The 24,744-nt window shown below is 44.8% G+C and overlaps 1 protein-coding gene across 6 annotated transcripts in view; it reads right to left on the reverse strand.

Moving 5' to 3' along the window:
* The window catches only part of UBE2F (ubiquitin conjugating enzyme E2 F (putative)), an 83,213-nt gene that overhangs the window by 7,488 nt on the left and 50,981 nt on the right, over positions 1-24,744 (reverse strand). For 3 of the 6 annotated variants that reach the window (XM_074398776.1, XM_039469757.2, XM_074398777.1), the window contains 5 exons: positions 22,700-22,767; positions 13,671-13,741; positions 8,774-8,831; positions 7,158-7,190; positions 3,666-3,728 (listed from right to left, as the gene is read on the reverse strand). In XM_074398776.1, the coding sequence (XP_074254877.1) occupies positions 3,666-3,728; positions 7,158-7,190; positions 8,774-8,831; positions 13,671-13,741; positions 22,700-22,767 (293 nt within the window). Of the gene's footprint in view, positions 1-3,665; positions 3,729-7,157; positions 7,191-8,773; positions 8,832-13,670; positions 13,742-22,699; positions 22,801-24,744 lie in introns of all 6 variants that reach the window. The other 3 variants (XM_074398775.1, XM_074398774.1, XM_074398778.1) reach the window with 2 other exon arrangements.

Here is a 24,744-nt window from a genome sequence, read left to right on the forward strand (position 1 = left end):
TCACCACGTTAGCCAGGCGGGTCTCGAACTCCTGACCTCAGGTGATCCACCTGCTTCGGCTTCCCAAAGTGCTGGGATTACAGGTGTGAGCCACCGCGCCTGGCTGTGTTTGTTCACCTATGCTCCGCCTCCTCCTGCTGGAATGTGTGTGCCACAAGGACAGAGACTGTCATTGCCACAGTCCCTGAGCACTTCACACCACCCCTGGCACATAAGTGGCCACCAGCCAAACAAGTGATGAACGAGTGAACCTAAGGAAGGGCGCTTGACAACTGTGACCATTACTCAGCAGAAGGCATGGGTGGGACCACAGCACTGCTTAGGCCTCCTGTGGAGGCATCACTGTTTGGAGATTATAGGTCCATTTTACTGGTGCTAATAGTGTATCAGTTGCAAAGTCTTATTTCATATAAATAAGGAATATGAAGTCTTATTTCATACAAAGAGAGGTAAAATGTAAGACCTTTCTCCACCTGGAGCCGTGGGAATGCTCCTACTGCCATCACTTTCTATCTGACAAGGCTTGGTCCACAAGGGCTTGTCCTCACCAGCGACAGCAGAGAGGAGTGCCACCACCACTGCCTGCAAGGGGTGGGCCAAGGAGTGCATTTGCGCCCCCACGGTGGGCCAGGGTCTGTCAGCGCAGTACCAAGTCCAAGGCTTTGCTGGACAACACAAGCCCATCAGGACCACCAATGGACAGCAGGGGTTGGGGGCTGACTGTCCCCATGGGGAGCTGTGAGCACAGGGCTGAGGTGCCAGCCTCGGCCAGGGCTGCCTAACACCACTGCCACTTCTCTTGAGGAGCCCTGCTGTCCTGGCCCTCAGAACAGAGCTCGTCTCCTCAGCAGAACGCCAGCCTCAGAATACAGCCTGCTCTGCCTGCCTGATTGCACTGCACCACTCCCTGTGCCCACTGTGCCTGCTGCCACTTGTTTTGTGGGTCTGAGAAGGATGCATGCTGGGCGGCACTTCTCTTGCCTCCCTGTCGGAGGCGCTCCTGCCCACTCTTTGAGGCAGTGGTCAGGCAGCACCTCCTGCTCTGAACTCAGGCTGAAGACTATAGCGAGGACCTGGTAGGACACATTTCAAACGCCCTACTCAGTCTTGGCACACAGTTGGTCTAACTCACATTAACAGAAGCCAAGGCTCTGAACATTCAGCACGATGTCTATAACTAGCTACAGGGGTTTTAGAACTGTGTTCGAAGCTATGTCAGGCTGGATGCAGTAATCTCAGCACTTTGGGAGGCTGAGGTGGGTGGGTCGCTCGAGGCCAGGAGTTTGAGACCAGCATGGCCAACATGGTGAAACTCCGTCTCTACTGCTAAGAATACAAAAATTAGCCCAGTGTGGCGGCGCCAGCTACTCGGAAGGCTGAGGCACAAGAAGCGCTTGAACTGGGAGATGAAGGTTGCAATGAGCCGAGATAATGCCACTGCACTCCAGCCTGAGTGACAAAGTGAGATTCTGTTTCAAAAAAAAAAAAAAAGCAACTTCAGCCAAGCAAACAGTGGTGTCTGGCCAACTGCTGCAATGGCAAGGCTGCCATAGGGAATCTGGTTCAGAGAACAGAATGCGAGATTCTACCACCAAATCCAGCCAGAGCCCCCGCTAGTCTGAGCCACCTCAGCTGTAGCCACACATGGCCCGTCTGCAGGCTCCTGCTCCGTGCACTTTGCACTGGGCCAGCGGTAACATCATTTCAGACCCCTTGCCTGCAGTGCTTCCCCTCAAGGCTTGTATGCTTTCTTTCATCACACAGTTCAAACCACTGCTGCCTTGCTACTCAAGCACAGTGGAAAGGTGACATTCAGCGACTCTAATTCTTTCAGCCTGGGTTTTGTTGTACTTTTTTCTTCCCAGTGAGTTTTAATATATTCTTTCTAGGTAAACGGTCTTCTTAAACAGGTGTCTTACTGGAAGATCTCAAATCCATTTGTAAATAGGCAAGATAGAAGCACAATTTAGTAGCATCTGTGGCTAATCCCTGGTATTTGCAAAAGTGACTGACCAAAGATTCACATCTCCAACAAAGACTCCTAAAATTCAAAGGAAATCAAACAATCTAATAGAAGAATGACTCAAAAATAAGAACAAGTAATTCAGCGATGCAAACAGCTAATGCCACATTTAAACAAAAAGATGCCCAACCTCTCTAGATGCCCAACCTCTCTACAAGTTCAGAAAGTAGAGTACATCTCCATGGAGCAGAGTGTTCAGGGCAACAGGTGCCTGTCTGCCTGTGCTGCTGGAAAGCCTCAAGGAAAAACAACCTGGCAAAAGGTGTTCAAATTAAGGACACACACAATCCTAGTAATGCCAGTTCTAGGATTCTCTTCTGCAGAAATAAAAACCCTCGTATTTAAGATGTGTGCATAAAAGATATTCATTACATTGTTTGTAGTTGAAAAAAAATCCCGTAAGAAGAAAACCTGAATGTCCACCAAGAAGACAATGGTTAGAAACAAAATATAGTGAGCCACTTTATGGAATATAATGTGGCTCCTGAAATGAATGAGTGATCGTTTATGCACTGCATTAGAGGAGAAAACTTTTTTAGAAGTGGAACTGAAGGTGAAAAACAATGAATAGGGGGAGCTCTCTGAACCTTTACAAGCTTAGGGTGCTGCCCTAAAAACTAACTAAATAAAAATTATAAAGAGTAATGAATAGGATCTCATTATTTTGGGTAAAAATCAAAACCAAATGTATATGAATGCAGATGACCTCAGCAAAAGGTGTGGAAGGATAAGGTGGACCGCTGGAGGCTGGGAGGTTGTGACACCATCCATTTTTCCTTCTATGTTCCTACCCTTTATTTATTTATTTAGAGACAGAGTCTCACTCCGTCACCCAGGCTGGAGTGCAGTGGCACAATCTTGGCTCACTCAACTTCCCACGCACAAGCAATCCTCCCACCTTAGTCTCCTGAGTAGCTGGGACCATAGGCTTGTGCCACCATGCACCTGGCTAATTTTTGTAAAGAGAGTGTTTTGACATGTTGCCCAGGCTAGTCTGAAACTCCTGAGCTCAAGCAATCTGCCCACCTTGGCCTCCCAAAGGTTGGGATTACAGGTATAATCACAACGCCACCATGCTAATGCTATACCTGTTATAAATTACTCATACTAAATTCCACTAGGAAATCACATCAAATAAAAATCACTTCTTGGGTGGGTGACGTGGTTCATGCCTGTAATCCCAGCACTTTGGAAGGACAAGGCAGGAGGATCGTTTAAGGCCAAGAGAGTTCAAGACCGCTTGGTAAACAAAGCGAGACCCCATCACTACAAAAAAGAAATCAGCTGAACGTGGTGTCATCCGCCTGTAGTCCCAGCTACTAAGGAGACTGAAGTGGGAGGATCACTTGAGCCTAGGAGGTGGAAGCTGCAGTGAGCCACGACTGCAAAACTGCACTCCAGCCTTGGTGACAGAGTGAAATCTTGTCTCAATAAAAACAAAAAACAAACACACACCAATCCTCTCTGACCTTGGGTAAAGCATTTTCCTGAAGTTACAAACATTTCCTATACCATATTATTTACAAATTGCTTTGAATTCTAGCCTTGCATCCCACCACTCTCAGTTTCTTATTTATCCAATCGAGAGACAGTAGTAACCGTCTTTGTGACAAGTACATCAACCTAGAATAACCTGGCTCACCTTGTCCCGCAAATGATGTTCTGCAGCTTCAATATTCAGTGGATCATCAAAATTCAAAAGATCCTTAAAAAGAGAGAAACTTAACGTAAGCATTGGAAGAATTGTTTTTCTGATGTTAAAGTCTTCATTTCATGACCCAGTAAGAAGTCTAATTAGCAAATGGCAGACCAAACTGGAGAACTAAGAATCCCACTAAGAACTCAAGTGCTTGTGATAGGAAAGTATCGAACATACGGGTATTTTTTTCAAAATGGTGATTGACAACTGACTGAAAGAAGATTATCTCTGACATATCAGAGATACACGCTGGCATGCAGTTCTACAAAGTTTGGTGAAGATGGAGAAAACAGCAATCACATTCATTTCTAATGCTATTTGTGGTAACTGGAGAATGAAAACCACTCTCATTAAGCATTTCCAAATAAAAATCCCCTTCTTTTCCATAAAAATTAACTTTTCTTCTGTGATTAACAGCTTTGACGTTTCGAACCAATGGATTCTCTTGGGGCCTTCCCTGAACTTTCCTTTATCTTCTTACTCTGCTTCACCACGACTCCCACTCACAGCCAGTAATGACAACATCTGGAACCTGAGCAAACTGCAGAGCAGTGCTGCTTGGCTCATGTCCCCAGACTCAGATGCCAGACCCAGTCTCCCTGGAAAAGCACTGGAATGGCTACGCCCCTCAGCCCCAAGAAGCACTCTGGACTTCGGAACAGAAACCCTATCTTATCTTCAATCTGCTCATCCCTCTTGCTGAAAATCAAGGGGGCTTGCCCGGGTATGGTGGCTCATGCCTGTAATCCCAGCACTCTGGGAGGCTGAGGCAGGAAGATCACCTGAGGTCAGGAGTTTGAGACCAGGTTGGCCAACACGGTGAAACTCCATCTGAACTAAAAATACTAATATTAGCCGGGCATGGTGGCACATGCCTGTAGTCCCAGCTACTCGGGAGGCTGAAACAGAAAAACTGCTTGAACCTGGAGGCAGAGATTGCAGTGAGCTGAGATGGCGCCACTATATTTCAGCCTGGGCAACAGAGTAAGACTCTGTCTCAAAAAGAGGAAAAAAAAAAAAATCAGGGGGCTCAATTTGTCCTTATGATGAGTCACTGCTTTCCAGGCTGTAGGATGGATCTTTGTCAAGACAATCATATTTTTCTTCAGGAATTATGTTAAGTTTGGGGACTATGTTCCTGGAGATTAATATGGCTATGATCATATTAATGAAAATTAAAATGTTACAAAATAGCAAAGAAAAACTGTAAATCTCTACAGTCATTCACGGCTGGAGAACTAGATTCCAAGTCCTAGAAAAAGGCAAAAATGTAAATTAAATATTATATAAAGACTATAACAGACACGGCAAATTCCTTATCTTCTTTACTGTATGTTAGACTTAAAATAAATGAGTTCATCAGAATTTACAAAGGTTTGGAGCACTTGGAGATGGCTGTAGTAGATTTCTCTTATTTTATTTATTTATTTTTTTAATAGGGAATTTCGCTCTTGTTGCCCAGGCTTGAGTGCAATGGTGCGATCTTGGCTCACTGCAACTTCCACCTCCTGGATTCAAGAAATTCTCCTGCCTCAGTCTCCCAAGTAGCTGGGATTACAGGCACCCACCACCATACCTGGCTAATTTTTTGTATTTTTTTTCTTTCCTCTCATTAATTTCCCTGTAGCGAGTTGCCAGTCAAAACCTATTCAGAGCCAAAGAACCTAAGGCAGACATGGTGGGCTCCAGAAAAAAAAAAAACATCATGGTGGCTGGTGACAATGACAGCATGTGGGGCCCCTAGAAGGGCCTGAGTTCCCATCTGTCCTCTTTGTCTGTCTCAATAAAATCTGGAGATGCCAAGACTCAACATTACAATGGAACACAACTGCCAGACAGATTTCAAATTAGGCTCCAGAAATAAAACTTCATTCACTTCAAAGAAAAAGCCAGACAGACGCAGAACAAAGCAGCTGAAACTAGCAGAAAACTGTCCAGTCCAGGTCTCCATCAGGTATGACCTCCCATGGAGATTCAGGGAAAGCCAGAAATCGCTAGATGTGCTTGGTTTCTCTGCTTGTGTGACAGGGTTTCACCAAGTAACATCAGACAGAAAGATAAAAAGGTAGGCAGGGACTCACAGTTTGGTTTGAGGCTCTGCTGTTTTTTCTTTTGCTGAAGATAGTAAAAAGAAAACTGTGCCCTCAGATGAAAGGACAAGAAAGAGGAGACCTGCCCCTAGTCCAACTGAGTCCTGCAGGTGCATCTGCTGTAGGCCACAGCCATGACACTGGCCAGGAGGATGCCCCGAAAACAGCCCACTGGCCTGGGTGGACTATCCAAGATCATAGGATTTATCAAAAATAGCAAAACCTGTTTTTTCACAAACAAATCTCTGAAGCTTATTTCTTTAAAAGCACTTTTATGAATCAAAAAGTAAAAATTCAAAGGAACATATAATATTGTATTAAAAAAAAATCCAATCAACAGCTTTTAGTTGAGTCCATTTAGCCTCTTCCTGCCCTGAGGGCACTGTCTGAGGAGTGCTGCCTCCTGAGAAGAGCAAGCTTCAGCAGCTCATCACCGACAAAAAGACAACTCTGAGGTTCTACATGCGTGCAAAGCCTTCAAGGCTGGGTAACCACATAACCATCCACCCCAAGCAGGACACCTGGGAGGTGACAGGGCCACTCCCTGGGCTGGCTTGTGCAGCCACAGGCACAGACATGAACTGGGCCAACTGAGCCCAGGGTAATTAATGGCCACTCTGCTGGAAGGGGCTAAAGCAAGTGGAATCAGCTTTGTCCCTGAGAAAGCGCTCAGCAGGGGAGACTGCTGTGTCCCCTGCCCCAGACAACCTCTTCACATGTCACTGCAAAGGCCCCTCATTCCCCACCTTACTGTTCTACTTCTGACTCATACAAGTGCAACAGAAAAAAGGTGTGACTATGTAACTATTTGCATGGTAGGTTATTATTTAATTTATTATTTTTTTTAGAGATAGGTTTTGCTATGTTGCCCGGGCTGGTCTTAAACTCATGGGCTCAGGTGATCCTCCTGCCTTGGCCTCCCAATGTGCTAGGATTACAGGTGTGAGGTACCATGCCCAGCCAGCATGTTTTTTGGGTTTTTTTGTGTGTGTATCTGTCTTTTGAGGCAGAGTCTCTATCACCCAGGCGGAGTACAGTGGTGCAATATGAACTCATGGCAACCTCTGCCTCCAGTGCTCAAGAAATTCTCTGACCTTAGCCTTCCAAGTAGCTGGGACTACAGGTGTGTGCCACTATGCCCAGCTAATTTTTTGTAGAGATGGGGTTTGGTCATGGTCTCCAACTCCTGGGCTCAAGTGATCTGCCCAAAGTGCTAGGATTATAGGCGTGAGCCACTGTGCCCAACCCATGTTTCATTTCTTAACATGGTTTTCTGTTAACCTTAATGCAATGTTTAAAACCAGCAAAAAGGAAATCAAGAAAAACTTGGGATCACCATACTTACAGTAAACAAAGAGTTTAATCCCCAAACAACATCCTAAAATAAAAAAGAAAAGAAGTTTCAGGCCATTGTGCACCTGAAGTCTTTTAAACCCATGATCAAGAAATACACATTGTACTGTATCAAAACCTGTCTTCAGCATGGCTTGTTTTTCTCAAGATAGAAAATAAAAATCACTTCTCTTCAAGTATAACAAACAACTCTGGAAAATGCAAAGAGATGAATAGTCTCAGGTAGTGAATATCAAATCAAAGAGAGCATCAGTCACCCTCCCAGTCGGACCTGACAAGCCTACTCCTGCACAGCAGGGCCCACTAGCCAGTGTCTGAACAGGGGCTCCACCTTAAATCACTCTTAGCTGTTTCCACCAAATACAGTCTAACTTCTAAAAAGCCACCTTTAAAATAGTCTGTTGTGTTACACCTACTGCCTCTTGGGGTTGTAGATAAGTTAATTACCTCTCATCCTACTAAGTTTTCTTAATAACTTTGCTTTAGTTATTTAAGAATCATGGAAGATTCACAATTCAAGGATCAGAGATTTTCATTACCTAAAACTGAAAGCCAGTGTGGTTCTATGTGTACTATTTGCCATCTGTGAATCAGAAATTCATTCTCCATTTTCCTCTTCATCAACTCAAGAGTTTTTAGGCCTGTTCTCATGCTCATCCCCTACTCTTTGAAAGTTGGTAATTTTATTTGTCCTTCTCTGCTTTCTCTAGTGTGTCAGTCCATCCACCCACCCATCCCTGACCTTCCGATGTGAGCCAGGCCTAGGGCCAGAATGTGGGTAAAGATGAGCCCTCAGCCTGAGGAAGGGGGATGGACAGGTGGGCAGGGCAGCAGGCCAGCACTGTCCACGAGATGGGTTCCCCAGATCACCCACCCTGGGAGGAGAGGCTCCAGAGGCAATGACAGCCTCTGAGCCTGAGGGGAGCAGGAGTCTGCCAGGTAGAGGGCTAGAGGAGAGGACTGCCTTCCAGGTGGAGACACAGCCTGCAGAGGGAAAGTTCTGAGAGGCCAGGACATTCCTAGAGCGTGGGGAGAGGCTAAGAAAAGACTGGGTGGGCTGCCCAAAGTGGCAGAGACTACGGCTCGGAAGAGCTGAGTCAGGACTGTGTGCAGTCTGCAGTGTCCCCTGATGCTGGAACCGAGCCAAAACCCCCTTTCCTGTGCTGTTCCCCTAGGGTCCCTGCCTGGTGTTAGGTACCCAACACTTGATGGTCTTCTCTGGCCATAGGGAGTGGTCTGCACATCAGTTTGCTGTTCTTCCTCCAACATCTAGTGGCCTGAAGAGCTCAAGACATCCCTGTTAAATGAATGGTGGCCATGAGGTTTCCTATGTGGCGAGTAGTTTGGTTGTGAAGCCTGTAGTTCGAGCTCCTATCTCTGGTTCTAGAACAGTGCCAGGCAAAGCCGAGAAGGATGCTCATCTGGCCCAAACTGACTGAGGTCAGCGACTGACTAAGTAGCCCCAAGCAGCAGGGAGAAGAGGAGGCAGGTTGTGCCTGGCCATTGGTGTGGCTGTGACAGGTAAGGACATGTGCTGCTTTCTCAGGAGGCTGGCTACTGCAGGAAGAGGACCACAGGGACAACTTATGATGAAGACACAGACTCTACCTTTAATGTTCTTGTGGGAGCCCAGCCAGTGCCGTCAATTGAATGTTCTCTCAGTAAACTAAAAAAGACAGAGAAACACACAGTGGTTAGTGAGGAGCAGCCATGGGTGCCCTGCTCGCTGCCGACTACTCCTCCTGGTATGTGTTTTGTCTTCACCTATGCCATGCAGGAGATCTACTTTTTATCAAACCTATCTTTTCCTTTGTGGCTTGTCCGTTTCTTCTTGCTGAGGAAGGCATTTCTACCTCCAAGGTTATACACATATTCAATTATAATGTCTTGTGTTATGTGTGTCTATTTGTTGTAATACTTGACATGGACGTTTTGGGCAAAGAAAAAGCATGTTTAAAGTAACACATAAAGAACATCTGTCAATTTAATATTCAAAAAATGACAATGGTAGCTGCATGTGGTAGCTCAAGCCTGTAATCCCAGCATTCCAGGAGGCTGAGGTAAGGTGAGAGGATCACTTGAGCCCAGGAGATTGAGACCAGCATGGGCAACAGAGTGATTTCCTGTCTCTACTAAAAATTAAAAAATTAGCCAGGCATAGTGGTGCACACCTGTAGTCCCAAAGGCCGGAGGACTGTTTGAGTCCAGGAGTTTGAGGTTGCAGTGAGCTGTGATCGTACCTGCAAACCTGCACTCCAGCCTGGGAATAGCGTGAGGACTATTCTGTCTCAAAAAAGAAAATGACAATGGTAACAAAATGACAAGATGACAACAGGAGTAACTGAAGCTTAGATCGTATCATGTGTATGTCAGGCACAATCCTAGGTGCTGTGCCATTAAATTCACTTAATGCCTATAGCCACCTGTGAAGGAAGTATCACTGTTTCCCTGTCTCATACAGGAGGAAACCAAGGCACAGAGAAGACATGTCCAAGGGCATACACCTCATGAACAGTGTTGTTCTTCCAACCTGGGCAGCTCACTGGCACTGATGTTCTGAAACACTGCTGATGCAGGTTAACAACAATAGGAGCTTCCAGCATACGACATTTTAATAACTTTTTTTTCTTTTCTTTAAGTTCCAAAAAAAAAAAAAAAGCTTGAGGATAAAAGATTAATCCAAAATTCTGGATATCAATCAGTCCTTAGGTGGGGAGCCCATGCTCAGGGAAGGCACACCAGGATTCAGGGGTTTGGTGAGGCCCTATTTCTGAAGCTAGTACCTGAGAGTCCTGGTCATTACTGTCTACCGGCTGCAAAGGCACATCATATACTTGCATGGAAATGATCATTCCAGTGCTCACTTCCACAGCACATATGCTCAAACTGGGATGATACAGAGAAGACTGGCATTTTCACAGCAATCTTAAAAAGTAAAAAAAAAAAAATTTAAAAATAATTTTAAAAAGATTAAATGATCATTCCATATTTTGAAAATGTATAATTTATTGCCAAGCTTCCTTCTGGAGATAAAATTACTTTTGCATTTGTCGAATTATTTTATTATGCTGTGGCTTTGATCTGTACATAAAATATCAGGTTTTACAGACTATAATTGTTACCGCTAATAAACTTTTTTGAATTTGAGTCTGTTTAAATTCACATAAGCCAATTTAGATCAGGATAAAAGTATGTAGAGTTTGAATCAAAGTTATAATCTTAGTTGTCTATGAAGATCAGTTTAAAAAAACAGATAACTAACCTTAAATTGATGATTAAAGTTTACTTTTACCCTTAAAAAGAAAAAAGGAGAGGACAGGCATGGTGGCTCATGCCTGTAATCCTAGCACTTTGCGAGGCCAAGGTCAGCAGATCAGGAGGTCAGGAGTTCAAGACCAGCCTCAACAATATGGTGAAACCCCGTCTCCACTAAAAATACAAAAATTAGCCGGGCGTGGTGGCACGCACCTGTAGTCTCAGCTACTTGGGAGGCTGAGGTAGGAAAATCGCTTGAACCCAGGAGGCAGAGGTTGCAGTGGGCTGACATTGTGTCATTGCACTCCAGCCTGGGCGACAGAGCAAGACTCTGTCTCCAAAAAAAAAAAAAAAGAAAAAGAAAAACTCAAATTGTGTACCCTACCAACGGGTTGGATGTCTTTCTACCCTACAGAGGTATTGGTGACTTGTAGATCTGAATTGTCAACTTTGGAGTAACTTTTTGGGAACCAAGTCAAATCCCAGTGGCTATATTTTGTTACTAGAATGATCTAGCTAATCCTTTTCTTAGATAGATCTTAATGCAACCTTCAGTTACATATTTGTCATTTATTTGTCGAACGCCTGTTTCACCCATAAAAGCAGGGAATGCTAATTGCTCTGCCTGTGCCTAGGCTCAATCAATATTAGCTGAATGAAGGGGAAGGAAGCTCACCCTGAGCTTTGCCATCAACAGCATAGGCATAACAGGAGGGCTTAGCATCTGGCCGGAGCAGGTAATGGGGAGGCAAGGCCGGCCCCGCATGTGGTGGCCACCAGTCTGGACAGCAGTGAGGCCCATCAGGGGTGCAATGTCCCCAGGCACTGAGGAAGTTCTAGCCTGGCCTCACAGAGGATAGTCCCAGCGAAAGCTCAGGAGACAGAGACAGCTGGCTATCAGAGATGTCATTATACAAGGAGGCAGAGGACACACCAGGAACTGGAATAGAAGCTTGGGCTCTAGGAGAAGCTTGAACTGAGCTCTTGACTTGGGCCTTCCAATCCCACAGACATGGAGCCTCTGACCCTGTGCCGGAGCAAGGGGAGGGTCCCTGCTGGGATACCAAGGTGGAACCAGAGCAACGCTCTCTAAAAGAGGAAAGTGCTCCTGTGTGCCAGAAATGAAAGTCAGGCCCATGGAGTACCAGGCACCAATCAGTCCTGCTATGGGAAGAGCAGAGGTCACCACAAACCAGAGGGATGGCTGGGCTTTTCTTTCCCTTTATTCAGGACACACCGTAACACTGCCACTGGACACTGTCTGCTTTTCACTAACAAGGTGGTCCCTGTGCATTAATCTGGCACATTAGTTCCTTAGATTAAATCCCTAGAAGTGAAGCTGACAAGTCTAATGGTACATACAAGTTATAGGTAGTCTATAAGACTGAAGGACCAATGAAAGGTGTGCAAATATATGCACCCTCCAACAATGAGAGTCTGTTCACTCTCTGTCACCCGGCCCCCGACCAAGAAAACCATGAGGTGTGGCTTACCACTTAACTAGATTTGTGCCTGCCAATCTGATAAGGGGTAAGCCGCACTTCATGGTTTTCCGCACTTTTCTCTGGTTACCAATGAGAGCGAACCCTCCTCAGATATTTACTGCCCACCTCTATTTCTCCTTATCACCTCTTTGTAGCCAATGCCACGTTTTTCCAGAGGAAGCATCCATCTTTTTAATAACGAATAGTAAGGACTATTTACATACCAAGGATGTTAATCCACTTAATAATTACTCCTTCCATTTTGCGTTCTTAATTTTTATGTGGTCAAATCTGACAATCTTTTTCCTCAAGATTTCTGGCTTTTGTATCGGGATACCATCTGTTCATCCCTGTTAGGCTTTGCTAATCATCTGCTTCCCAGAAGACAGCAAAAGGGATAACAGAGCTTGCTATTCTGGACCCAATTCTGACTGAGGCTCGGGCAAGACAGGGAAGCAGAGTGTGGCCTCCAGAAAGAAAGCCGGGTGTCCTTGCAAGCACAGGAGGAATCGGGGCAGTGGGGGCCTGGACCAAATGCATTTATAACCTGCAACCAATGGTGGTGGAATTTTGACATTTCAACACGTAAAGGACAGGCATGTAAAGGGAAGATGCTTTTTAAAAAGGTGTGCCTGGTAAAATGTATTTCTAACTATCTGTGGAAACTGAAGCTGATAGTGAAGAAAGGGAACAGTCTATACAAAAATAAAATGGGCAAATGGGCACTAACTGTACTTCTGAAGAGAAAGGCATCCTGCTGTAAGATTTCCAGCAGCCATGGCTTACACATTTCCTTTCAAAGGTGATGAGTGTTTACTTAGGAGAGAGGAACAAAAGAAAAGAGATGGCAGAGGTTGAGCGTGAGAACTGACTTAGGCCACTAATCACATTTCATGTCAGAAGTAGGAGAAATGTGATAAGGAAACACTTTATGCCTACTTTCCAAACTGGCTGAGTGTGAGGTACATATAGATAAATAATCAGCCTAAAGTCTCATAGCTGCCCCAAGTGGGGCAGGGGGCGGCTGTGAGACCCACAGGGACTCGGGTCCATGTGGTCTGGTATCAAAGCCCCTGCAATCAACCTTGCTGCCTTAAAGTAATGAAAGGGACAAAGTGCAGAAAAAATAAAGCCCAAATGTGAAACTTATTTTAAAAACCAAACAACCCACCTATACATCTTTTCCAGCAAACTTAGGAGGAGAAATCACTGACCCCTGACATTCTGTCATATCAGGTATCAGGGCCACAAGTCACAGCAGACAGGAAGCTCCAAAAGGCTGCCTGCCCTAAGTGCCATGACACCTATCAGGACCGTTTTGGTAGAGAGGGCAGCTTAAATACAAGTGCCCAAGGTCGTCTTAAGCCTGCCATCTGCATCTTTTCTCCTGGGTATCTATCATTAATCACATTTTCTCATCTTAGCTAAAATCAGCCACATGGAGAGAATGTGGTCTCCCATTTAAATAGGAGTGGAACAACATAAGGGACCCCAGGAGTCCATCCAGAAAAGGCAAGGAGGCTGCACTAAGAACGTAGCAGGGCTGTGGCCCCCAGAGGGCCACGAGAGGACACTGGTCTGTTGGCAGAAGGTAGGGTAGGGTTTGGGAGCAGGCAGGAAACCACAGCTACTTCGGCTGAGTCTAAGCCCTTCCTAATCTTGGGCATGCTTCAAAGTCTTCTCTCAGAGGAGACAATGCATTTAAGAGCCCGACGCGCATATACAACACTCACAAATGTAGAAGAAAGAAAAGAGAAGAAACTCACCTCAGACATATTTCCCCTGTCTCTGTGATGTTGGGGTGCCAGATCTTGGTCAGGCATTTCACTTTGGGAGGCTGCAACACAGAGAAAATGAGAGAGATCACACCAACAGTCTCTGCAAATCACATCTCCAGGCCAGAGCCTTACCACATCCCCTGTCTAGATGCTGTTTCATGGCTTACTCAGTGTGCCATGTGACTCTCTGAGCATGTGTTCAACCTTGAATACTCGCCCACCTCACCTACGAGGAATATATCAATGCGTTGCATCCACAAGGGCTGGTCTCAGCAGCAAGTCTGCCCGTGGGCTTCTGAGCTCCTCTCTACAAGGCCCATGTGTCCTGCTGGCTGACAGTGCTGGTGACTGGACCTCTGTCACCTTCCATACCCCCTGGGTTTGAGACTGCAGGTGTCCACAGTGCACTCTAGGGAGTAGTTCTGCATCCTCTGGCCCAAATCAAACCGGAAGCCCCAGAGTCCTTTGCACCAAAAGTTGCTAACTATGGCTGAAAGTTACTGCTACTTACAAGAACAGCCTGTTCCCTTTGCTGGATTTTTCTGAAGATGCTACTGTCACATACATTTTCCTAGGTGAAAGCCCTAGTCCATGTTATATTTAAAGGGAGAAAGAGAATGAAAATGAATTTGTGGGGATAAAGTATATCAACATCATTTATGACTTGGCAGGTTTGGATGAAGTTCTTTTAAGATTTTTCTAGGTCAGGCATGGTGGGAGGCCACCTAAGAGGAGAAAATATAATTAACGACAGATATCCAGGAGAAAAAAATCTCAGCACTTTGGGAGGCTGAAGTGAGAGGATTGTTTGAGGCCAAGGGTTCAAGATCAGCCAGGGCAATATAGCAAGACCTTGTCTCTCCAGAGAAAAAGAAAAAAAATGAGCTGGGCATGGTAGCTCCTGCTTGTCGTCCCAGCTACTCAGGAGGCTGAGCTGGGAGAACCACTTGAGCTCAGGAATTGGAGGCTGCAGTGAACTATGATTGTATCATTGTACTCCAGCCTGGGTGACAGAGTGAGACCCTGCCTCCAAACCAGAAAACAAAAGCAAACAGATCTCTCTATTACAAACGCAATCCATACTCAGAGAAAAGGACAACAAAAATGAAAAGAAATATATGTAAATATATAATTATGCTGTCTTTCAGTTTTGTTTTTTTAAGTAAGAATACATATACTCCTCCATCGTAACTCTACCCAGAAATAATGTGACACCTGATGTACATGTATTCACACCTCTTTTCTAGGCCACACACATAGCATGCATACAGCACACTCATTTTTCTTTACAGAATAAAGCTGTGCTACATCATTTCAGATGCCATCCCGCATTCCACGGTAGTCCTGCCTGCGCTCAACAAGCACTTGCCTACCTCTGGGCCCCTAGGTCGCTTCCTCTTCTCCTGGCCCTGCTCTATCAAAAAATGCCCAAATCTTTGCTCACACTCTGGATGAAATGTTTCCTCGGGTGAAGCCCAGGAAGAGGAACTGCTGGTCGGAAACCCTAGCTTCTGGTACACTGCTTGTGTCCTTCAGAAGATGTGACACCCACCCCCCACCCCCACAACCTGCAGTGAGGGAGAGGGTCTCTGCTCCAGGACCTCCCACAGCAAGTCTCCTTGGTTAATATGCAGTAAGTGTCAAATCACAGGATCTCATCAGAAAGGTCATCTCAAAAAACAATCAACCTTTTGTAAAATGGGTAACATTTTCCCTGTTTATCATTTGCTATTAATTTTTATTTATGATGTTTCCTGAGGTTTTTTATTTTTGTGATCAAATTTTTATCTTTGATGCCACACTTAGAAAATACTTCATTATCCAAATATCCTCTTTAACTTTCCAGTAAACTTTTATAGTTTCAAACATCTTTTCATTTATTTGTATAAAGCAAAAATACTTTTTCAACACCCCAGTGAGTATTCTTTCTAATCTCAAAATACCATAAAATCAGTAGACTCAAAAAAAAAAAAAAAAGATTAAACTGACAGTGCAAATGCATGTGTCTGAGGACAAATTTAGGTTCACAATGAGGTTAAATAAATTTCACATTGTGCTTTTCTACAAATTTAATAGAAAGGAGGAACTGCATCTTTCCCTTCCTGGGGCATTGAACTGCAGACTGCCACTCAGGGCAGGGCTGTGTGCTCCCCTCGAGTCACTGCATAGTGGCAGTGTAGCGTTAGGCCGAGTCACCAACTCTGTTTCTGCACGAACTTAGAAAATTGGCAAACTCACTCTCCCTCCCAAGCAGGTGCCCCTTCTACAGAGGCCCTTACACATGACCACCAGCCTGTACTACCACATCTCCCAAAGGCTTGGGGGGGGTATTTGCCCTTCCTCCTGTCCCCTTCACACCTTCCACAGTTTGATGTTAATACAGATGCCTCCTTTTGTCAATGGTTCTTTTAACTGTGGTTCCAGAACAGAGGGCAAAACTCTGCACCTGGCTTCTGACACACATACTTTCCAAACTAAACTGGGTCCGCAGCCCCTTCCCCCCAACCCCAGTGGCCCACAGCTAGACAAGCAAGCAATGCCCAGCCCTCCCACATTTCCCCTCAGTGCTTGGCACGGCCACCATCACTCACCCTGCCAGCAGTCTAATCTATGACAAATGTGGCCTTTTAAACCAACACGGAAGTGGGTTATTTAGTGGGCCGCTGGCTGCCCATGTGGAAAAACACAATGTTCCAGATGCATTAAAATTAAACATAAAAGAATTATAGGAGGAATACAAGAAAATGCAGATGATCATCTTGGGCCTTAAGCATTTCATAACATTCAAAACTCAAGCAGCGAAACAAAAAAACCAAACTTGTACATCAACTAAAGATGGCAAATGCAAAACAAAGACAGTATTTATAGCATAGCTTAAAAAAAGCTAAGAAAAAAGTTTCACATACTTTACATATAAGAATGCTAGTAAATCTAGAGAAAAACAAATATCCCCAATGGAAAAATAGGCAAAGGACATAATAGCAGCTCATAAAAAATATAAATAGCTAATTAGTAGGAAACAATATTCAGCATCCAACTTAAGATGAAAATACAGCTAGACACAGTGGCTCATGCCTGTAATCCCAGCACTTTGGGAGGCTGAGACGGGCAGATCACGAGGTCAGGACGAGACAGGCCTGGCCAACATGGTGAAACCCTATCTCTACCAAAAATACAAAATAAGCTGGGCGCAGTGGTGCACTCCTGTAATCCCACCTACTCGGGAGGCTGAGGCAGGAGAATTGCTTGAATCTAGGAGGAGGAGGTTGCAGTAAGCCAAGATCGTACCAGTGCACTCCGGCCTGGGTGGCAGTGATCCTCTGTCTCAAATTAAAAAAGAAAGAAAGAAAGAAAGAAATGAAAATGCAATTGCTTGAACCTGGGAGGCAGAGGTTACAGTGAGCTGAGACTGTGCCACTGCACTCCAGCCTGGGTGACAGAGCTCTCAAAAAAAAAGAAATGACAATCAGATATCAAATGAGACCATTTCCTCCCAAAATGGCAACAATAACAACAACAAAAAGGCGAATATTCCACCTTGGTTAAGTGGTTAGGGAAAGGGAATTTTCAACCACGGACAGTAAGGATGCCAACTGGCATTTCTCTCTGGAAGGTAATTTAATAGGATTATCAAGAACCTTAAAATGGAGCATCAGTTACTCAATACCCATAATGCCATGTCTAGGAATTGATCCAGAGGAAAGAGGCAGACAGACCTAAGATGCATGTCCCAGACTCACCTCAGAGCCCTGTTTGTTCTGGGGCAGCAGACCATAGCCTACAGACCAAACCCAGGCTGGGACTGTTTTCAAATGGTCAAAGACTGGTTTTTACCTTTTAAAAAGTTGTTTAAAAAAAAAAAAAAGAATATAGAACAGAAACCATATACGGTCCTTACTTAGCCCTTTATGGAAAGTCTGCTTTATACTACAAAAGGTTGGTCAACCAGTGACCAATGATAAAGGACTGGTTTAAAACGATACATCATACAAAGAAGTGCTCTTATTAATGATGATGCAATTCTGCATTGACTGACATGAATGCATTATATCCATCATATTATGATGGGAAAGCCCCGAGTTACCAGGCTATGCGTAGCATTACCCCATTGGTATGTGGGATTTATACTGTCTGCAACAGACATTAGAGAGTCATGGTGATCATCTCTAGGTGGACAGATTACGGGTGATTAATATTCTATTTTTGCATGGCCATGTTGTCTCAATTTCCTACAAAGTCTAATAATTTTATACAAAGAAGGGTGAGTGGGAGTTCAGGTGTCACCTGTGGTGGTCATCACTGCTAAGTGTCTCTGGCTCTCCTCCAGGGCCCAGGGCAGAACAGCCCTTCCTTAGTCCTTCCGGGCTGGCCATGACCAGGTAATATGATTTGGCCAACATGTGAGGAGACGTGGCATCTTCACTTCCAGGAGGAAACCAGAGCCAAGAACAAAGAGCTCCAATCCTTTCTCCTGCTGCAGCACACCGCTTCCTCCAACCAGCTCCTGACCAACACACGCCTGAGGGCTGTGTGACACCACAGGCTAGGTGGGGTCTGGGCTAAGGCTCCCTCTTCCTTCAAGGCACCCCCAGGCCATGCCACATGCTCCTCCTCTGGGCAGACCCACCAGCCTGAGGAACAGCTATCGCCCACGTCACCACCCAGGCTCCACACTACCATGTCAGTATCTGTCTCCCCAGAGTCTGGAATTCTTAAAAGGTCACAAGTTCCTATCCTTGGCCCTCCAGTGTCTGACACGGAGCCTGGCACAATGTAGGATCTCACTAAATGTTACCACATCAGTTTGGCCAGTTTCTAAACTGGCAAATTACAAGGCAGGCTTCAGGCTAGGAGTTAAATTTCAGAGACAAAGGGACAAAAACACAAAGAAAATCTGAATTTTAGCTGTTGGGATATGGGGTGGGGGATTCCAAATAGACATTTTTCTTTTGAAAGTTTATTCTAAAATAATGATTGACTTTACTAAAAGTTTTCCAGATTCATAGTCTTAATAACAGACCTTCACTGCAGGAACTATAATTCTTAGGAGATAAGTCCTTATGAAGTACAGAAATTGTGCAAAGTTGGTCATGGCTGTGAAGCAGATGCACCCTGAGAAGCCCCAGCCCACCCCTAGGCTCCGCACTGGCCACTGCTGTGTCCACTCTCACCGACCCACGTGGCGCCCTCAGAGTGAGCCCTCACACTATCCTGAATGCCTGTGCCTACGTGATCTTCCTAAATTGGTTGAATTATTTCATCTCTTTTTTACACTGTTAAGTTCATGGGGGGCAGAGAGAGGGGCAACCACTGGACAGTCTGTATGTCTTGCCTAGTGTGGGAGGCATGGGCTACACACTGGAAAAAGTCTGGGCAAGACAGCTGGTACTCCCTCAGGGCTCACAGCCCAGTAGGAAAGAGATGCTCAGGAGAGTCTGTCAGTAATGATTCATTATAAACATGGCAAATGCAACTATTTTTACGTTCAACCAAGTTACCACACCCTAATGGTTCCCTGGATACTCCCTGATGGGACACCAGTGACATATGCTGGCCCCTAAGGAAGTTGCCCCACACTTGCCTGAATGAGAGGCAGACAGAAAGAAAACACGAGAAGGGGACAGAAGGCCGGGTGCAGTGGCTCGCACCTATAATCCCAGCACTTTGGGAGGCCAAGACAGGCAGATCACCTGAGGTCAGGAGTTCAAAACCAACCTGGCCAACATGGTGAAACACCATCTTTACTACAAATATAAAAATTAGCTGGGTATGGTGGTGGGCACCTGTAATCCCAGCTACTCAAGAGGCTGAGGCAGGAGAATTGCTTGAATCCAAGAGGTGGAGGTTGTGGTGAGCTGAGATTGTGCCGCTGCACTCCAGCCTGGGCGACAAGGGTGACACTCCATCTCAAAAAAAAAAAAAAAGCAAAAGCTCGGTGCAGTGGCTCACGCCTGTAATCCCAGCACTTTGAGCTGAGGCGGGCAGATCACCTGAGGTTGGGAAGTTCGAGACCAGCCTGTAACATGGAGGGATTACAACATGGAGAAACCCTGCCTCTAGTAAAAATACAAAATTAGCCAGGCATGTTGGTGCATGCCTGTAATCCCAGCTACTCAGGAGGCTGAGGCAGGAAAATTGCTTGAAACCAGGAGGCAGAGATTATGGTGGGCCGAGATCGCGCCATTGACTCCAGCCTGGGCAAAACTCTGTCTCCAAAAAAAAGTTGGGGAAGGCAGATAAGAAGGAAAGGCTGGGGAGAGGAGAGGAGAGGACCCTACAGAAGCAGGGTGGGAACACAGTTCATGCAGAGCCAACAGCTGCTCTCAGCATTTCTGGGCTTGAGAAGATGAGGTTTTATTCCTGATGAAATCTGACCAGTCCATCATTTATGAAACTTCCAAAAGAGACAGCAGTGGAAACAGAAAAATGTAAGATCATCATCGTAAGAGAGCTAAAGGTCAAACACAGCACACAGAACTTCAGAAAATCTGCAGTGGGATGATGTGTTTATTTTCCCATGGGGACTGGTAGTGGGGAGGGGGGCTGGGGAATAGCAGGTATGAGAGAAGAACAGGAAAATCCCTGGGACAATTTAAGCCTTGCCCTCCATCTCACCCTCTGTGCCAGTCTCCAACTGATAAGGGAAACAAGTCTTCAAGGCTCAGTGGCTTTCAAGTCATTCTTTATTCCATTTTCCTTCCTATTTCTTGAAGTCACAGATGGAAAAGGACAGTATGACAATCATTTTCTCACCACTTGGTGTGGCAAGAAGAGCACATGCTTAAAAGCTGGGCAGCCCTGGACATGAAGTGACTTCAACAATTCAGCCCTCTACATTGGAAAGCTAATGTTGTTAACTTTAGCTTTCAGAACCCTAACTTTCTAATGTATAAAGATATGAATGTTAAGATCACCCAATGACAGGAAGATGAGGCTTGAACCCGGGACGTAGAGGTTGCAGTGAGCTGAGATCATGCCACTGCACTCCAGCCTGGATGACAGAGCAAGACTCCATCTCAATTAAAAAAAAAAAAAAAAAAAAAATCACTCACTGAAATATCAGAAGAAAAGAATAAAGTAATGTGAATGAATAAAGTAACATGAAAGGAATAAAGTAACCTGGCACACGGAGGCTGTCAATCATGCCTGTTCCTTCCTTGGTATTTTTTCTTGTTTTGCTTGCTTCCTATAATGAAAACAAGAAACTCTGCTACTAGATGATGCCAGATATACCTGAAACAATGGTTCTCTGATGCCTCATGACTTGCCTGAAAAGTTTATCAGCTGACACTTAAATCCCTGCTATGACATCCAGAATGGTGTGTCATAAACTCACCACCCTTTAATTTTAACATTATCAGAGATGGCCTATCTAAAAGTATTTAGCAGCAAATCTAAATATAGAATTTTAAATACTGTATGCCTGATTGTTTCCAGAAACCACCAGAGTCCAAATTCTAAACATCTGTACTGAAACCATGCCTCTGAAACCACCTCGCATTGGACAGTGTGCAGCGCTCCGTCAGCAGGTTTCTCAGTGTGGTTTAGGAAGGATGGAAAGTCTCAGCAGGTGGCGGACGGACAAAGACTGGAAATGTATATTTTCCAGTCTTTGTCTACAAATTAAAAAATTTCTTGGACTGCCAACTCTTCCCCATCCCCATAAATTACATTTCACAAAGAACTCTAAATGGAGTAGTCCAGTAAAAAGTTCATTTCCACAGATTAAAGTTTGGCTTCGAAAAAAAGTGCTGCAGCCACTGAAGTGAGCCCAGGTGACTGGGGTCAGGGGCAACTTTACTCGTCAGGCAGTGGGAACACACTTTCTACAAGCGAGTAACAGGCACAGTGTTCCCAAGGCCCACATCCTCATGATGGGAATGAGGCTTCCTTTCCCATGGCAGCACCATCAGCTTGTGCTTTCCTACTTGATGGACCAAGAGGGTTAGTTAGAACACGTGAGGAGGAATACACACCCACAGCACACACCATTAAGACAAGGACGCTGAGCTGCCCACGACAACTCCTGGCAGTTTGGGCTGAGACACATCACACCCAACCCTGAGGTGCAGCCACGCCCTCTCTAATGCCCCAACTCAAGAGTATGGAATTATTCAGAATCTCCAGTTGTCACTGTCAAATCGAAAAAGCCCAACCAAACTCCCAGATCTGAGTTTTCTCATTTTCTCCCCCATTCTTCCCCGACTCCAGTTGTTCATTCCATTTGACCTAGTCCATCTGCCTTCTGCAGTGTGTAAGTTCTCAGGTCCACAACTGTCACCACATTTCACCACATTTCCATGTCACCTACAACACCCTCCCCTGGTTCTGAGCCACAACACGGTGACTCCAATCCAATTTCCCCCTAAAAGTTTAACTAGCCCTGACCACTTTCCGAAGTGATCACTGTTTTCCCTTCTCTGAATTTTGGAAAACTAGTTTAGTATCTCTACTGTCTTCTACTTACCATTTTTATCACTTCATTAATTTTCTACACTTTATCTCTCCTTGGTCTGTAAGTTCCCCCAAAGCAAAGACATAATGTAATGGTATTTGGCATAATTATTACCTGAAAGGGTCTCTGAGGGATTAACATGAAACTATAGGTATAAATTACTTATAGCTTAAAATTACAAGTCATTGTTCTCTGAAATTCTAAAATATGCATTTGATAGACTTCTGGAATTTTGGTGTTATATCATGAGCAAAACTACAGTCATTTTATTAAATGCTTTTGTCTTCAGTGCCAGACTTTAGCAGACAAGAATTACAGAAAATACACAGGCAGGCTGCCTGGTACATATTATTCATATGTTTTTGTTGAATAAATGAATTCTCTGCTGGCACTCTAAACACTGTTGATGAGTGACATTCATCCCAAAAATACTGAAGTGAGTTCTCAGTCACACATGGACACACGCAGAGGGGAGTGCTAGGGCCCTGTGCCAGTGGTGGGCCACAGCCACAGGCAGCCCCGCCCGAGAAGTAGAACAACAGGCTCAACGCAGGCTACTCACCACCATGTTGTACGCATCGGGAACTTCAGTTTCAAACTGAAATTTTCCACCCTGGTAGTAACCCTCATCTATCAAAAAACACAAAACAAAACAAAAAAATCCTTTAAATTAAAAAAAAAGGAAACAAAAAGCAAACACTCTGTTAGGATATGGCAAATACAGAGAATCAGGAGTTTAAAAACAGGCCTGCCGAGTTCCTTGGTTCCATCACCAAATGCACACACACTGGAGGGAGTCCTGCCTCTGCCTGAATAGAAATGGGCTACATGCTGCCACCCGCCTGCTATCTGCCTCCTTCGGGTGCTGAGCACACTCTCAGGGAAGGGAGGTGACATACTTCGGGGCCATCTGACTGGTTTCTTTGCATCCTATCATCTTCCTGGAATGCACAACCCTCTGAACACATCTCATGCCTTAAGTGACTTCTTTATCTGCTTACTGCTGGTCTCCCCAAGAGAATGTCAGTTAGAGGACACATGACTAACAGTCACCAACAAACACTTACTGAGCACCCACCCTCTGTTGGGCATGGTTCTCAGCCTTGGGAACATGGCAGTGAACCTGAGAGAATCAATGCCTTAGTGAGTGCTTGCTGCAGCCTTCACAACAGCGCAGGCCCTCTGGAAATGTGGGCTGGTGGGCACCAAGGAGGATGCCTAGGGTCTGAGCCATTCGCATGCTGTGTGCCCCCCACTCCCTCTTTACCCTGTCTCCCACACACCCTGTAGATCCCACAGGGCAGTGTCTCTCTTCAGATGATACCGAGTCTGGGGTCAGTAAATGGCTGCTGATGCCAGCAGAGGGCACTCCAGCACGAATAAGCTTGGAAAAGCCACCTAGGAATTAAATTATTCTCAATTTTCCAATTTGACAGAATTAGCACCATTTTAAAATGAAAAATCAACTTCTCCTAAAATATTTATCATCATGAACAAACCAGCAATATTAAATCTTGTCACTTTCCTCAATGTTTTTTATATGAAATGAATGCATAATAGCAAGTTGTTAGCCTCAACAAGTCATCATTTAAAATAAAATCCATTCCTTAAGAGTTGAGACTGGATCAACATTTATGTCTTCCAGCAGTTAAAACTGGCATTACCTGGACCCTAACATTTTTTTCTTTGCCTATTTGATAGAAGAGAGATACTAGTTCTCTTTTATTTTACATTCTCTGATGAATACCAGTGAGGCTAAAATTTATATTATTATTGGTCATTTATGTTTTTGCTGTTAAGAACTGAATGATCAATGTTCTGAAACACTCCATTTATTACTGATATTCACCTTTTAAATAGCAATGTAAAATCTCTTAAGAAAATTAGCCTTTGCTTTTTTTTATGTTATGAGATATTTTTCTTAGGGTGTCGTTTGCATTTTGATTTTGTGGTTTCTGAACACTAGTTTTCCCTTTTTAAGACGCTAATCAAGGTTCTGTCTTTGGTATCATGCTTAAAAAAGGCCTTTCGCAGCTAGGCGCAACGGCTCACGCCTGTAATCCCAGCAGTTTGGAAGGCCAAGGTGGGTGGATCATGAGGTCAAGAAATCGAGACCATCCTTGCCAACATGATGAAACCTCGTCTGTATTACAGATACAAAATTTAGCTGGGTGTGGTGGCACACACCTGTAGTCCCAGCTACTTGGGAGGCCGAGGCAAGAGAATCACTTGAACCCGAGAGGCGGAAGTTGCAGTGAGCCGAGATCGTGCCACTGCACTCCAGCCTGGGCAACAGAGACCCTGTCTCAAAAAAAAAAGGCCTTTCCCAACCAAAATTCCATAAATACCCTCCTATATTTTCTTCTAGTAATTTAATGGTTTCATAGATTACATTTCATCAGCTCATTCATTCAACTGATTACAGACTGAGGTCGTATTTTTTTTCCTAGCTGGTTGCTTACTCATCCCAATGGCATTTATTATTCTAGCCTTCCTCCACTTATTTGAGATGGATATTTCTAATTTTTTTTTTTCTTTGAGACGGAGTTTCGCTCTTGTTACCCAGGCTGGAGTGCAATGGCGCGATCTCGGCTCACCGCAATCTCC

This window comes from Saimiri boliviensis, chromosome 5 (genome assembly GCF_048565385.1).
Source record: "Saimiri boliviensis isolate mSaiBol1 chromosome 5, mSaiBol1.pri, whole genome shotgun sequence".
Lineage (NCBI taxonomy): Eukaryota > Metazoa > Chordata > Mammalia > Primates > Cebidae > Saimiri > Saimiri boliviensis.